Source organism: Lipotes vexillifer, unplaced genomic scaffold (genome assembly GCF_000442215.2).
Source record: "Lipotes vexillifer unplaced genomic scaffold, Lipotes_vexillifer_v1.1 scaffold196, whole genome shotgun sequence".
NCBI lineage: Eukaryota > Metazoa > Chordata > Mammalia > Artiodactyla > Lipotidae > Lipotes > Lipotes vexillifer.
In genome coordinates, this window is record NW_006775077.1 from 2946013 (window position 1) to 2961616 (window position 15604).

A 15604-nucleotide genomic window follows, 5' to 3' on the forward strand; every position below is an offset into this window, starting at 1 on the left:
GTGTCCGGAGCCTGTGCTCCACAACGGGAGAGGACACAACAGTGAGAGGCCCGCATACCGCAAAAAAAAAAAAAAAAAAAAAAAAAAAGGTGCTACTGGCTTTGCAGACATATGGGCCGGGACTGCAGGAGATTTGGCAGTCTACTTCTTTGTGTGCTGTAAATTCACTGTCAATAATTATGGGGCAAAAATAATGCCTTGTGACCCCAAGGAATTTTATGGAATGCTGTAGAAGGCTTTTGAAAATGCCACTGAGGGGAGGAAAAATCCTACCCTGCCAAAGACTGGCCTGATTAAGCATTAAGAAAATTCCAAGTGCCTGAGAATGTTTAGTAGCAAAACACACATAACCTTCTTAAAACAGCCTACCAGTGGAACTTTGGAACTTAAGGGTCTGAAGGAGTGGCCCCGTGGAGTCTGAGCTGGTCCAGGGTGGCTGGACTAGGCTTGGGGGAGGGGGGGACCAGGCGGAGGGGACTGAGGCAGAGTACTGGGACCTGACCGGATTTACTGTTTTCAGGGCATCTGGGAATCACTGAAGGATGTTGAGTGGGCACAGGGCGCAATCAGACCAGAGTTTAGAAAGCGGCTCTTGTGCCATGAGGAGGGAGATTAGTTGGGGAGAGACAAGGGGCAGAGACTGGTGTGGAAGCCGATTCTAACTTCCTGGACAAAGGCCTCTGGGAGCACCCCAGCACACAGGGGCGGTGGGAACAGGGAGTAGGGGATGGATTAAAACTAATGTATGCAGGAAGGAGAAAAAGGTGTAGCCGAAATGGTAAAATTAGATACAAGTTAGGCTACTGAAAGAACACAATGTTATTATAGTGAAGAGCAGAAAACAGGGTTTTGACCTATCTGTATACTCATGCATAAAGTCTGGGGAGACTTGAGGATTTAGGGTAATATGGCAGATAAAATCTAAGGCTGAGACTAGGCTAAGGACACACTCAAGCCCTCTTCCAGGCTGCAGATGTCCTACTGTGTCCTCACTTGGGGGAGGGGCGAAGGAGCTCTGTGGGGTCCCTTTTTTTTCTTTTTTTGTCGTAACAAAAAAAGTTTTATTAGAAAACGTGGGGTCCCTTTTATAGGACACCAATCCCATTCACAAGGGCTCCACCCTCATGACCTAATCACCTCCCAAAGCACCCCCCCCCCCCCCCCCCCCCCCCTGAATTTTGCAAGGACACAACCATTAAGACCATAACTGAGATTGCATACCACAGTATTTTAAAAATCATCCTTCCACCCAAACTTGCCAGGTTTCTGCTCTTACGTATCCTGTACTTGGCTCCGGGTACATGGGACAGAGTGAGGTCTGATAACGCTAAGGTACCTGCAGAGGCCCACACACCTGGTGAGAGCCCAGGTCCACCCAACTTTAGAGCGTGCACGTGTCCTACTGTGCACAAGGCCCCCAACTCACAGAGGGGGAAACATGAGACAACCTAGATTACTAAAATCCATGCAACGTCGGGCTTCCCTGGTGGCACAGTGGTTGAGAGTCCGCCTGCCGATGCAGGGGACGTGGGTTTGTGCCCCAGTCCAGGAAGATCCCACATGCTGCGGAGTGGCTGGCCCCGTGAGCCATGGCAGCTGAGCCTGCGCGTCCGGAGCCTGTGCTCCGCAACGGGAGAGGTCACAGCAGTGAGAGGCCCACGTACTGCAAAAACAAAAAAACAAAAAAAAACAAACAAAAAAAAACATGCAACGCGTACACCTATCTATGATAATTTTGGAGAGTGTATCACTTGGTTCCCTATATTTCTCAAACATTTTCAAGTGTTTCTCAAGAGCTGCTTCTGACATCTTTCTGTTAGTTTCAATTTTATTTCACAGACTTTTTACAGTTATACAACATGAAAAAGCATTACATACTCAGCTCTATTTTCTTATTCACGTGGTGTAAAATTTTTAATAACAAAAATTTCTTATAAAAGATGATGTTAAGTACAGCAGAAACACTGCTCATGATCAGCAATTCAATGATTTAACATAAGGTGTGCTCTATTTTATGATTTTTCACTGTACAAGAAAATCTCTAATTCAGTTTGTCTAAATGCAACAACTACCCAGTTGCCTTCACTTTTATGAGCTACACTCGTTCCTGTTTTATTCAAAATAGACTCTGGAAGAGGGCTGTGAAGATCAGAGCCTTCATGTGCATTTTTCCACATCTGTAAGGAAACACGTGGTTGCTTGTTCTTTTAATTGTCTTAAGATCGATTATCTTCAATGACAATAGTTCTTCTAGAATATGGTTCAAGTTCTACAAATATATATTGAAATTCATATTCGCCACTTTCTGGGTTCTGGAAAAAAAAAATGAGTATCAAGGTGTTGCCCTGCTCTTTGGCGCTTTACGTTGAGTCTGTGTTCAAGAAACCTCATCCCCACACGATCTCACCTCTTTCACTTCAAGATGCACAGTTCCTTCCTTCCCGGGCTCGGAGCCCTGGATGTAGAATTTCACACGCATGTGTTTCAGCCCATCTTTTACGTATTCAATAAAACTGTCAAGACAATGAAAACACACAAGCCTGAATTCCTCCCACTTAAACATCACCCCAAGCTCTCGAATCCAAGCCGCCTGCAGTACCTGACGTGCTGCCTTCTGCCACGTCTTGTCATCTCCCCATAGCCTTTAACGGGCTCGCCGAAGACACTTAGGACCTGCAAAGTAAGGTGATGCTTCCTCAGTCAGGGCTATTTTTTTTAAGCTTCCTAGGGAAATATTTTCTGACAAACTAAGTGGTTTATTTTAGAAAAAAAAAAAAAAGCCTGGGACTCTTTCAAAATGATATCTCCAATGATAAGAAAACTGGGAAAAGTTATTATGCAAAAATCATCCCATAATTAACACTCAAACTTTTCATGCACAGAGAATGAAATAGGTAACTTTATGGTGTTACTTGTAGTTTCAGTTAGAACTTGTAGTTACTTGTAGAACAGTTAGGCTGAAGTGGAGCTGTTTCCACTCCCCTTTTACAAAAAGAAACACGATGTAACCAAGTGTTCAAATATTTAAATGTCTGAACATTTTTAGTGAAATTTACCCAATGGGGTCTAATACTAAAAGCTATGAGATCAAAATAATTTTTGTTATTAAATACACAAATAAAAACAAGTAATGATTTATTTAAAACAAACCAGATCTAGAGGTAGGAATCCATTATTCCCAATGGGAAAACTCACAATGAAGTGGAAATGTAATTTTTACTGAATTTAAAATGCAAATACTTTGGAACCTTTTCCAAAAAATAGAAATGTGATATCAAACTAAAACAAATATTGCTTCAACTCTGGAAATTTTTCTTATTTGGTCTGTTGGGCATCTTCAGTATCAAAATTTTCAGGCACATATAGAGACTAATATGTAAGATGAGACATATTTAAGAACTGTGTAGCTGAAACGATTGTTCAGATAATTTAATAGATTAAACATGTCTGTATCAAAACTTAAGTATTTTCTGTTTCTCAGCCAAGCAAAGTGCCTGGCAAACAATAGGCCAGTGCCTGGCAAACAATGCTGACAAAATTGAACTGCTGAAGTTTAATTCTTCTTCCTAGAGCTCTTCTAGGCGGCAAATTAAGTTATGACCTTAATAATATCTCGCTCTTTGTGTTTATTCTGTGAAGTTCTGTTTTGTTCAAAATGCTGGAGATCTATGAAAGACCGAGCTTGTGAATAACACAGCAACTCTTCATCTCTTCTTAGAGATGCGCCCTGACATGTAATTATGCTACTGCTCGTGTTTATTTCTGGACCCTGTAAAGGGTTTCTTGTCAGGTATAATCAGGACCCCCAATAACTCTAATGGGAACCTCCTTTACTCCCTGCTGAGTTTCAACTTACTCAGAGGGACACCTCCCCCTCTGCCTTCCCCTCCACAGTTCTCAGACTGCCCCGAGTCCAGTAAAAAGAAAGATGCCAGAGGCCGTTAGCTCCTGACAAGATTAGAGACACTTATGGAGCATTTGGAGGTGGTGGCCCAGGGAAACCCAGGGCAGGGCACGGACGCTGAGAGGATCTTCGGGTTCAAAAGCGTCCCCTCCCCAGGGACCTCACGTCTGTTTCTCTGACATTACTCCTTGGCCTGTGTGAGAAACAGCCCTGATATTTATGATGCCACCTGCCATTTTCTTTCAAAGTACAAGAATTAAGATGTCAATGAGTAAGATGTTTCAGTGCCAAAGTTTTCCACCCAGGAGTAAAATCTGGCACTGCACAGGCTACACGGGCTTTCTATCTGTGACTGGAAAGCCTTATGAAAAGCTTCCTCTGGACGGAATCCTTAAAAGAATTGAGGCGGCTTTTCCACATCTGCCTCCTCCAGGGCGTGGCTCAGGCAGGCTGTGCTTAAGAGCCTAAGATGTGGAATCACCGAAACTGGGATTGAGGTTCTGGCTCTCCCTCTTACTGGTTCAGTCATCTTAGTTGAGTTACTTAATCTCTTTAAATATCAGTTTCCTTCTGCAAACAGGATAATAGTAGCACCCAACACAAGTGGTTCTTGTGAGACTGAATAAAGGCGATGTGCTCAAACACTGAGCAGAGTGCTTGGTGCATAATATGCTCTCCATAAGCATCAACAATTACTATTATGATCACAAGATTATGAATCAGGGTTTTAAAAAGACTAGTGAGTTTAATACTCTGGTATATTCTAAACATTTGTTATTGATGACAACTAGTAAAATGACTCTCTTGTACCGTTAGGATGGAAACACCCCCGCATGGACCTTTGGGTGCTACTCATAATCAAAGTATTTCAAGTACAGAACAAAGAGCTAATAACATAATCACAATCCAACCATTACGGTTTTATTATTATATAAATCCACTAGTCTCAGAACTAGCACATGACCTCTGCCTGCCCCTCCCACCACCACATTCCTCTCCCTGATCAGTCTGTGTAACACAATCTTGAGGACTAACCTCGGGATGTAATCTGCATTTTTCTAGGGCTTTCCCATATATCTTATTAGGACTGGATGAAGAAAAAAGTTCTCTGAAGATCGTGTAAAACAAGCCACCTGAAAATCAAAGAAAAAGCTCAAGCAAAGCAAGAGCGAGACAAATGGAAAGTGAAAAAGATATTCAGGGGTTTTATACTTGCTGTGTTTTCAACCTGTAATGGTGATTCCAATAAGCACCACTATTAAATAGGTAAAATCTCTTCCAGCTTCTTTCACTGTAAAGAGAAAACACCACTGGTTACACGTGTGCCGGATGTGAGCAGGGATGCTTCTGGCTTCAGGATCTCTAGCAGGTGAGACGTGGGCTCAGGACCTAATGAGGGGGTCGGTACATGTTCTGGAGCAGCTGTTGTCAAATCTCTCTGTGAATCAGGACCACCTGAAGAAACTTTCTGAAAGAACTGCAGCAGGATTCTGGGAGCAGGGCTTAGGAATCGATTCTTTACTTTAGGTAGCATTATGATTTTAATGCCTCCTTATTGTCTAAGATGAGGAAACCCTTTGAACAAGTGATCCAGTCCCTCTGAGTGGAAACAAAGGTCCTTGATTAGGCACCACTGGATACGGTCTGCTGTTCACACATTAAGAGACGTGTTGTCTTTGTCAGCTGCAGTCAAAATGGGCCTCGACCCTCAACAGTCAGTGACCTTCCCAGCCTGCCACCCTGCTGGCTGTGAAACAACAAAACAGAACTGAATTTAGAACAGGACTTTGCTTGGCCAGGCAGATTTGTGAATCGAACTGCTTTAGAAAATGAAGAAACTGCACAGATACTGCACTTTCTTTTTTTTTTTAAATAACCCAGCTCATTCTATTCTCTACCGAGGTCACAAAACACACTTAATAAGCATTAACTGCCAGCTGTGAGCTCGGCGGCAGCTGAGAACACGGCACTGCCCGCGCTGGTCAGGAGCTGCGATGTTCCCCGTGACCCAAATCAGGCCTTTGCCCCAACACCTTTGCTCCCGATTCCCGCCCGGCATACTCACTGCTGCTTCGCTTAGGCTCTCGGGAAGGCTCTTCCCCATTTATTCAACCACAAACATCGACTGTATGTACTACGTGCAAAGCCCTCCGAGTATCACTCAGCCCACGCGCTCTCGAAGTTTAAGCATCATGTTACTCTTCAGTAGAAGCTGCTCATCGTCTACCTTCCTCTTCTTGACCCTTTCAGACCGTATACTTTCACACAAAACCCCTCCTGCCATCTGTCTCTGCAATGAGGGGTGTCGTGGTGACCACCCACGTGCTCCCCGCAGGACAGAGGCTCCCGTTACCCCCGGTGGGGGTAGCTGACATGGCTGCTGGCTGGCGGAATCCCTGCATCCAAGGCCCTGGCCCTCCCCACACCCAGTGCCTGGCTGGTGCCCAAGCCCCACACCTTGAGATGAGAGGACTGCAAGGGCCAGCCCAGCCCCCGAGCTCCTGCAGGACCGGCGGAGGCCCTATCACAAATGCCCCATGCTTCAGCTTCTCCCTCTGCCCAGCCCAGCCTCCCCATGGGAGGCCCCCAAACCTCCTGCCCGCAGACCCCACTGAGTCTGCTTCCCTGGAACTAGCCCTATGAGGGGGCTACAGGAGTGTTCCTAGGAAGCAGCTCCAAACTGGGATTTTGGAGCTGGATCACTGGCCACCAGCTGGCCTTGAGGACTTGTCCCTGGTGGCAGGAGGAGCTGAGGGCCGGCAGGGAGTGGTCGCACAACTGCCGCGGCTCTCACCGCTGGTGGCCTGGAGCACCGGTGGGAGGGAGTGCAAAGATGGGTGTCGCGTTTTGGGAATTTAGGGGGAACAAGCAATTATAAGGACTCGGACTGGATGGCTGTGGTAGCGGGCTGCCAATGCACTGGAGAAAGGTAGTGAGAGGACGAGGTAACTGATCACCAATGAAGGTCAAGTGTGAAAGTCAGACGCCTCCTCGACAGCAAAACAGGAGACTCCTTTGTTGCACCCAGAGGGCAGAAAAAGCTGAGGGCCAGGCCCAGGGCAAAAGAGTAGCAGAGAGGCTGGACTCTCACCCCACCAGGTCTCTTGTGCCAAGGCCAAGGTCGTGACTTGGGAAGAGAGGAAGCCTGCAGCTTGGCAATTGGGTATCAAGGCTGACGCACTCCAGAATCTTGAGTCCGCAGGTTCTCCTGAACCCTCCGGCGTGAAGCAGCAGCTCATGCCTCCCAGTTAAAGGCTAGCTCTTCTTCCTCCTTGAAGATCTGGCGGGGGCTTCCATCTAGTGAGACATGTGCTCTGGCCAGGTTACAACATAACTGGGAGGAAAGAGGAAACGGGCCATCCCCAAAGGGGCTGGAAGCCCCACCAGCAGAGCCGGCTGTATCCTAACGGCAGCGTGAAGGGTCACAGAATACAGAACTGGACAAGTGAGAGCTGATCAACAGGGGCAGTACTCTCCTCTGAGCAAAAACTCAAGTCTGACAAGCAGCCTGGGAGCTGGTGCATGGCTACGTTTGCTCTTGGAAAGATGGAGAGAGCGTGATCCACATTAAGTAAAGTAAAAATGACAGAACTGCCATGGCAAACTATGGGCACGCTACAGTGGGTATAATACACTGAGGGCAAAATCCACCAGCCGACTGTCCTGTAGGAGGGCCTGGAAAACACTTAACGTCGTTAGAGAACAAAGCGCCCTGACGCCATGGGGACGGCCGTGGCACTGAAGCCAGGTGGGAGCAACCATGATAATGAATGGCTCAATTTCTGGATGTGAATCAGTCTTCAGACCTGGAATCCATTTACTGAAGGAAGGCCAGCCTCTATACTGAGCAAGTATATGTGATTCCCCTGGTCCTTCACCTGAGCCCTACGGCCATTCACTTGGTGACTGTATGCTGGAAAAGGGGGACACCCAAACACTTCAAGGTCTGCTGGACAGAGTCTGAGCTGACATCAATACCCCAAGGAGTCATTATGGTCCCTCTGTTATGTACATATGGTGGCTGTATAATAAAGAGCCTGGCTTGTAAAAGGTTCACAGCTGGGTCCATGGACTTACCTGGCAGTCATTTCCCTGATTCCCAGCGTATAACTGGAATGGACATACTCAGTAATTGGCAACAACAGTCCCTACTTTAGTTCCCTTGAGGCAGATTAAAAGCTACCATAATGGGTAAAGTCCAATGAAAGCCTGTGAAACTGCCTCCTACTGACCAAAATAGTAAATCAAAAGCAGTATCACATCTAAGGGGGTATGCCAGAGGCAGTGCTATTCTGAAAGACTAAAGATACAGGAGTGGTTGTCCTGGATATCAGAAAACTGAGATTGGGAAAATCTGCATTCAATTTTTAGTTGTGTGAAATTGGGGAAATATGCCTTATACATACTAATGAGTACTAATGTCTGCTTGAAACAGTAAATTTGAGGCTCAAATGAGATGAACTAACATCTGGGAAATCTACTTGTTTATTATAAAGTTCTAAACAATGGTTAAGTTTTATATAGCTGTCACCAAACTAAGAAAAGTTGAGAAAAATTTTATAGACATAATTCAGCAAAGTTATATCAAAACCAACTTTCAAATCTGAGTTCAGATCTGTGAAGAAAATTGTGGGCCTGTATTCTCTGGTTCTAAACTGTGTTTAACGGTTCTACTTTTTAATTTGTGTGAAGTGTTTATTCTTAGCACTGAACTTGTGTAAAAGGGCACTGGCAGCTCTCATCACGTTTGCTGAAAGACTGATCGTTACAGGGACTTCCCTTTTACCTTTCTGTGACGTTGAGATGGCGGTTTCCCCGCTCTGACTTCTGTGCACCGACACTTGTTTGCTGCCGTCCTCCTTCGCTCTCTGCGGGCTCTGTCCTTGCGTCCAGATGGTTTTCTGGGTGACTCCCAAAAGACACCTAGGTCGCACCGTTCTCTTCTGCTCTTGCGGCTCCCATCTCCAATTGGGCTCAGTCTTCAAGCACGCTTTGTTAAGTACAAAGTGTGCCAAAAACAACCGCTCCCCCGAGGACCTGTACAGCTTCTCCGTATACCGTACAGCTCGTAGGAAAGTACAAATCATGTTCCCGGAAAGCCGCTCCGCTTAGGGAAGATGCCAGCTGTGACGAGCAAACCTTCACTACCCACCACACACCCAGCCGGACGCGGACTCCAGTCTTCGCGTTCACACCGGTAATTTTGTACGGCGTGTTCGGAAAAAACTCTGGCTCCAGCAGCGTAAATCAAGACAAAGTCTCCCGAAAAGAGTTGATGTCCTCCTTCCCTTCTCTTCGGCCTTCTTTTTACTGGAATTAAAGTGCTTTGATTACTTTCTATGCTGACATTCACCCAGTCCCCGCCAGGCCTTTGCAAAGCAACCGGGGAAACCCCTAGGAGTCCTGGGAATAGTAGTTTGAGGGCGTCACTTCTCCCAGAGTTGCCGCAGCGGGGAAGGCACAAGGACTACATCTCCCACAGTGCAAGGCGGCCAGAGCGCGCTGACCTCTCGCCGCCTCCCAGACTCCCTTGCGCGGGCCCCTGCGCACGCGCCGCAGTACCTGGCGGGACAGGAAGGCGGGGCCGTGTTGGTGGTGGGCGGGGTTTGTGCCCCTGGCGCTGTGTAATTCAAAAAGAACTTGCAAAAGTCAAGTTACCAATTATAAACTGCTTGTTCCTGCGACCCCTGGAGAGCCCCCTATAAACAGAAATTCTCGGTCTGATTGTCGCTATCATGTTCCTTATGGGCAGATGATGTAGCCTTTGCGTTTGTTCTTCCTAAGGAAACCAGACAGGAAACCGCGCAAACTACCCCAGAGCCAGCAGGTGGGAAGGGACAAAGCCACCACAAAGCCCACGCGGCCTCTGGCCGCCAGGCGTCCTCGGCGTCAGCACGTCGGGCGTGCGTAGAAGCCGGAAGTTTCTAGAACCGCCCCTGGAGCCCGTGGAAAAGCGGTATTGTCCTCTTCCCTGCCCCGCTTCTGCGCATGCGCATGGGGCGCGCGCTGACGTCGGGTGGGCGTGGCCAGGGGCGGTGCGACGGCAGGAAGGAGGAGCGCGCCGAGCGGCGTTTGCGCTGGGTCTCCATGGCGACCGGACGCGGCCGGCTACTGCAACCGCCCTGGCGCGGCCTCATGGCGCGGCCCCCGCCACTCGGCGGCGACGGCTCGGCCCGCGGGAGAGCGGGGAAGGCAGCCGGGAGCTCGGGGTTCAGGTGACTCTCGGGGGGCGCGCGCTCGGAGAGCCCCTGCGAGGAAAGCCCCTCAATCCCCCGCCTCCCTTTCCCTTTATTTTCGTTGGTTCCGCCGTGGCGGGTCGCTCGCCGCTCTTTTTAGCGCGGGAAAGGTCTGGAAGGACGGCGGGAGGAAGTCTCTAAAACTTGGAAGCGTGGGGTTACTCCAAGTCATGATACAAGTAGAGGAGCTTCCCAGGAGTATTCTTTCTTCAGTTCGTTCAGTTAGTGGGCCCTGCGGGGAACGGCGGCGTGCGAGCCCCGCGACCCTGAGCAGCCTTCGCGGTGAACCGCCGCGTGAACGCGCTCACCTGCCGGGGCTGGTGCGCAACTCCGCGCTCCACCCGCGGCTCGCAGGCAGGCTCCCGTCCAGAACGCGTTTCCAAAGTTGCTTCCTAATTCTGGGACCGGGAGTCACCTTATGTCTTTTTTATGACTTTATAACTTAGAGAAGTAGATTCTGCTTATCAAACATTATCGGTTTTCTCTCCCGCTCCCAGTTCACGAACGGAGGACTCAACCCCTAACCAGGTAACTCTGTTAGGTTGGTCTGGGAGCTGCACCTCCGACGTCAAAGCCTGGTCTGAGTTTCTAAGCAAACCCTGGAGGGAAGCCTTCTAGACAGTCACCCCTTGGTGCTCAACCTCTAATCCTCTTCTGCCGTCTTCATGTCCAAGCGCGGGGGCGTGTGGTGTTCTTTGTTCTGGTGTCTGGAGGCTCGTCTCCGTTCCATTTCTCTTGGGGTACCATGGGCCTGAAGGGTGGTCCTCTTCCACAGTGAGAGAAGGCAACTTCGAGGAGTGAGCTGGGGAAGGAGCGGGTAGTGGGAGCCGGCAGCTGCTTTCCAAAAGGAACTTCAGCTTAACTCCAAGGATAATGGCTCACTTCTCAAAGCGAGTGATCCAGTTTGTCAGAAATATCCACGTGCTGTCGTGATGCCTTGTTAAATCCCTCTTTCTTTTATCGTGAGCTGGTCCCAGTTCTGCACGCATCATCCCAGTTAGATTACCAGGTGGAGGGATAATGCTAAGGACCGTTTGCATTCTTGAGGACTATCTTTTTCCTTGTAGGTATTCTCCATTTATAGATATAAAAAGTCAGGCATAATATGCCTTCTAGCAAACCAGATGTCTATGTTTAAGCATAGAAAAGTATTCTGTTACTTACCAGCTCAACTAATTAAGGTATATTTTTAACCCCTGAATCTCCAGGACTATGTCCTCTGTCCATCCTGGGATCCACTAACCCTACTTACACTGGTTTCAGAAGCAGGGCCCTCTCCCTTGGTATTACGGTAATAGTTGGTGCTTGAAAATAGCTGTAATGCTAGACATATCACAAGCCTCGTGACAAAATGGTGACAATGCCTGCAAAATTTCTATTATGTAGGAGAGAAAGACAGGAATTTAAAATAGGAAGCTTGAACTTTACATTAATTTGCCACTATTACTAAAAGTAGTCTTTATATATAATGTGCTTTTAGTGGAAGCGGAATGACTGTTATATGATGAATCTTTTATTACTTTGAAAGTTGAGTGAACTTTTTGTTGAAATGATGTAATTAGAATGCCTGTAATTATGCCTGGCTTGGGAGTCTGCACCTCAACCTGTGATTTGGTGAGATGTGAGTTCTTTTTGGTAAAGAAAAGTCAGCTCCTAAGAATGATTATGGTCCACATAGGTGGTTATTTTTAATGTCTCAGTGCAGAAGAATTAGTTTTTAACAAGGAATCACACAAAATGTGTGATACATGTAAACCTTTTAAACACAGAATGTGAATTTGTATAAATAAATACTTTAAACTGTAAGAAATATAGCAGAAAGCATATCAAGTTGGCTTAATTTCTACTTGGTCTAATTTCTTTGATTTATCAGATATTAAAAATCAGGCCCAGAAGGTAGGTTTTTAAAATACCAAACTTAATTCAAAGCAATCAGGTAAAGTTTGTCACTTGAAAAAAGGCAGTTTTAAACTAAATGTCATCTTACTAATTATATCAGCTAAATGTGTACTTAACTTTGTAGATGTACAGAGCTTGTTGCCGAAATCTTGGCTTCTGTACACCGGTGCCGAATAGAAATACAGAGACGGAATTTAGGAGGAAAGAAAAAAAGTGGCTTTATTTCTTTGCCAGGCGAAGAGGGAACACAGGGGGCTAGCGCCTCCGAAAACTGTGACCCGCTTCCAGAGGGTAGTGAAAAGTTTTATAGAAATGGTTTAAAGAGGTCGTAATCAGCTCGTGGACATTGTTCTGATTGGTTGGTGGTGAGGTAAGTGGGAGTCAGCATCATAAACCTGGTTCCAACTGGTCTGGTGTCTCGGTGGGTGCTTGTGGGCAGCATGCCTTCGTTAATGGTTTACTTCTGCCACCTGGAGGACGTTTTAGCATCTGCAGAACAGCTCAAAGATGTGTGTACCCATTGATGGGGCACCAGGACCTTGCCCCAAGGCTGAACTATTGTTTTCCTTCACCTTTTCTCCCATGTCTTGTATCCCCTCCCTTCCCTAATTAACAACTGTTTGAATCTGCCGGTTGGAACTCAGGGAAGGTCATGGAGGCTGGATGAAGGCTATTTCCTATAATCAAAGAAATGGGGGGCACAGAAAGGCTTTGTGTCCAGGAGCCCCACAGGGCCCTGCTTGGGATCAAGCTCCATGAGCACATGCATGGAACTTACTGACTGTTAATTGTGTGGCCCTTAAAAATGTGCAGTTAGTTTATTTTATGGAGAAATGGAGATGTGCTTTCAATGGTACCAGAATCCATACTGATAAGATGTATAGTAACTATAGTAACAGGGTGGAAGGAGCTCTGGAGGACAGTCAGGAGGGGAGGGTCCTGGGGCTCTTGACCTCTAGCTTGGGACCTTGAAGAAGTCACTGTTGGCTGCCTCCTTAGAGACTTAGTCTTCTGCTCTGGAAATGAGGGACTCAGGAGATCTATTTAAATTAGGGAAAAACAAAACAGCAACAAATAGGTTGTACTTTTCTAACAGATAGGAGCCAGTGGGCAGGGGGCACCTTCCTGACGTGGACAATTAATGTAACAGCTTTGGGGGAAAATGTTAAATAACTGGTGCGTCATATAATACATTTTTATGATAAGACAAACACTGATAAGTTATCCAGTAGAATGCAATATTTGCATTAACTTTTAATACTAAATAAGAGACTTCAAAGAAGTTTTGTGCTTTCTGCAGGCTGTGCTCCAAGATTTCGGGGGGCCTGGTACCCAGAATGCTGTGTAGGCCTTTGAAAACCACGGCTCCAGCCTAAAGGATGGTGCTGTGAAACTGTGCTCCCAAATTTTCTTGTATATGGGCTCTCAGTTTTAAAGCAACAAAACCCCCACAATTCATTACATTTTCAGTATATTAAAGAAACATTGGAAAGTACATGCTGTTCTGTCCCTTCAGTCTTCCAGCCCCCATTTAAATACTACCACCTGTAATTCCATAATCTTGTGAATCAGATGTATTACCGGTTAATACCTTGTTATCTTTCCTCGAAGATCGCTTTTCTTTGTATGTATTTGTTTACATTTTCCCTTGAGAAATACAAAAATAAGATTATGTAGTATATACTGATATAGCCTTTTTCAGTTGATGTTATTAATTTAGCAGATATTTATCGAATGCCTTCTGCATGCTGGGCATGTTGTGGGTGCCGAGCAATCAGGGAACAAAACTCGTGCAAAAGACCTGCCAGCATGGTGCTTACACCCCAATGACAGCAAACAAGGTAGACAAGCAAAATGTGTGGCGTCGGATGGCGGTAGGTGCTGGGGGGGTCAGTGTGTGTGTGTGTGTGTGTGTGTGTGTGTGTGTGAGCGCGCACGCACGCGCGTGGGATATGGGTTGGAGTTTTTAGAGAGCATGGCTAGAAGATCTCAGGGAGATGGTGACATTTGAATGGCGGCCTGTATCCAGGAGGTGAGGGAGCTGACCGTGCAGACATCTGGGAGATGCCTTGAACTTGTTTTTGTGTAAACACTTCCACCTGTATTGAAACTGTCCCTTTTTATTGGCTGAACGTGGCTCACTTTACAGAGGTCGTGGGGTTTAACCGATGTCTCTATGGTTTCTAGTACTTTTCCCAGTGCAGACAGCTTTGAGATGGACATTCCTGAGTGAAGTCTTTGGGCTCATTCTTCTGCCTTGGGTTGTATTTCTAGACATGAGATTCTTGGCTTAAAAGAACATGTGCCTTTTAAGGACTTGGCTGTGCATAGTGTTTGCACCAGTCTGTGGTCCCAGCGGTGAAGGAGAATGCCTGTTGTCTGCAGCAGAGCTGCCCTTGTCCTTATCATTTATTTGGTCTTTGCCAACTTGCTAGATTGAAACAGATCGATAGATTGTATTGATTTACTTTTCTTCAGTTCCCTTGGAAAGGTTTAGGGTAATAGTTTTGATTTTTTTTGCATCTTTTGATTGAAGAAATACATAATGGCAAAAAGCTGTTATCAATTTACTAATGCTTCTAGACAAATTTATATTTGATCAACCACAGCAGTGTTCATTTAAGTTAAAAAATAGTATATCAGGGAGAGTCCTTCCTCAGTCTTCATCAGTGTGTCTAGACTCTTAGACTTCTCGGCACGCCCCTTCACACTTGTAGTGGTCTAAGGGTCACCACCTGGGGGCTCTGGGTAGATATTGTTATTATTTGATGGACGGGTAAAAGAAATTCCTTTTGTTTAAAGCCTAAGTGTCAGAAACCTTTGTCTCCTGCAGATATTTTCGTTGAATCTGTAACACAGGTCATATAGAGTTTGCAGGATTAGTTAACCACTTAAAATAAGGAATGCTTTTAAATCATTTAAAAATACTTAAAAAAATTGTGTATCATGTTGAATAGTGCCCCCATCTCCCCCCCGCAGATTCATGTCCACCCAGAACCTCAGGATGTGACTTTATTTGGAAATAGGGTCTCTGCAGATGTAATTAGTTAATATGAGGTCATGCTGGATTGGGGTGGGTCCTAAATTGAATGTGACTGCTGTTCTATAGGAAGACACACACACAAAGAGGGAAGACGGCTTTGTAAGGAGAGAGCAGAGATTGGAGTTAGCTTAGCTGCCATGAGCTAAGAAACACCAAGGATTGTCAGCAACCATCAGAAGCTGGAAGAGGCAAGAAAGGATTCTGTCCCATAGTCTTGGGAGGGAGCATGGCCCTTCCAGCACCTTGGTTTTGGGCATTTGGCCCCTAGGTCTATGAGACAATAAGCCACCTAGTTTAAGGTACTTTGTTAAGGCAGCCCTAGGAAATTAATACAATTAGGAAATTGTATTTTACCTCTGATTACTGTTAGAGCCAGGGCAATGGACTTAAAGCTTTTCTACTGTGGAAATGTTTGCTGAAACAACAGAAGTATAAAATTACAGCACAGGTGGAATTCTCGGGTCAAAGGGGGAGAGGGCGTTGCAAAGCTCTCCAAATTAGCATTTCTCCTTGCCCTTTCCC

At 46.3% G+C, this 15604-nt stretch overlaps 2 protein-coding genes across 2 annotated transcripts in view; one reads left to right on the plus strand and one right to left on the minus strand.

The window, feature by feature from the left end:
• Window positions 1–2207: 2207 nt before the first annotated feature.
• On the minus strand, window positions 2208–8991 carry TIMM21 (translocase of inner mitochondrial membrane 21). The gene is given in 6 exon segments (XM_007449673.1): window positions 2208–2312; window positions 2408–2513; window positions 2600–2673; window positions 4940–5037; window positions 5133–5195; window positions 8691–8991. Coding segments are annotated over 6 exon segments (747 nt in total).
• Window positions 8992–9898: 907 nt separating this feature from the next.
• Window positions 9899–15604, plus strand: part of FBXO15 (F-box protein 15) — a 39836-nt gene continuing 34130 nt past the window's right edge. The window contains exon 1 of the mRNA XM_007449678.1: window positions 9899–10119. Within this exon, the coding sequence (XP_007449740.1) occupies window positions 9899–10119 (221 nt within the window). The remainder of the gene's footprint in view (window positions 10120–15604) is intronic.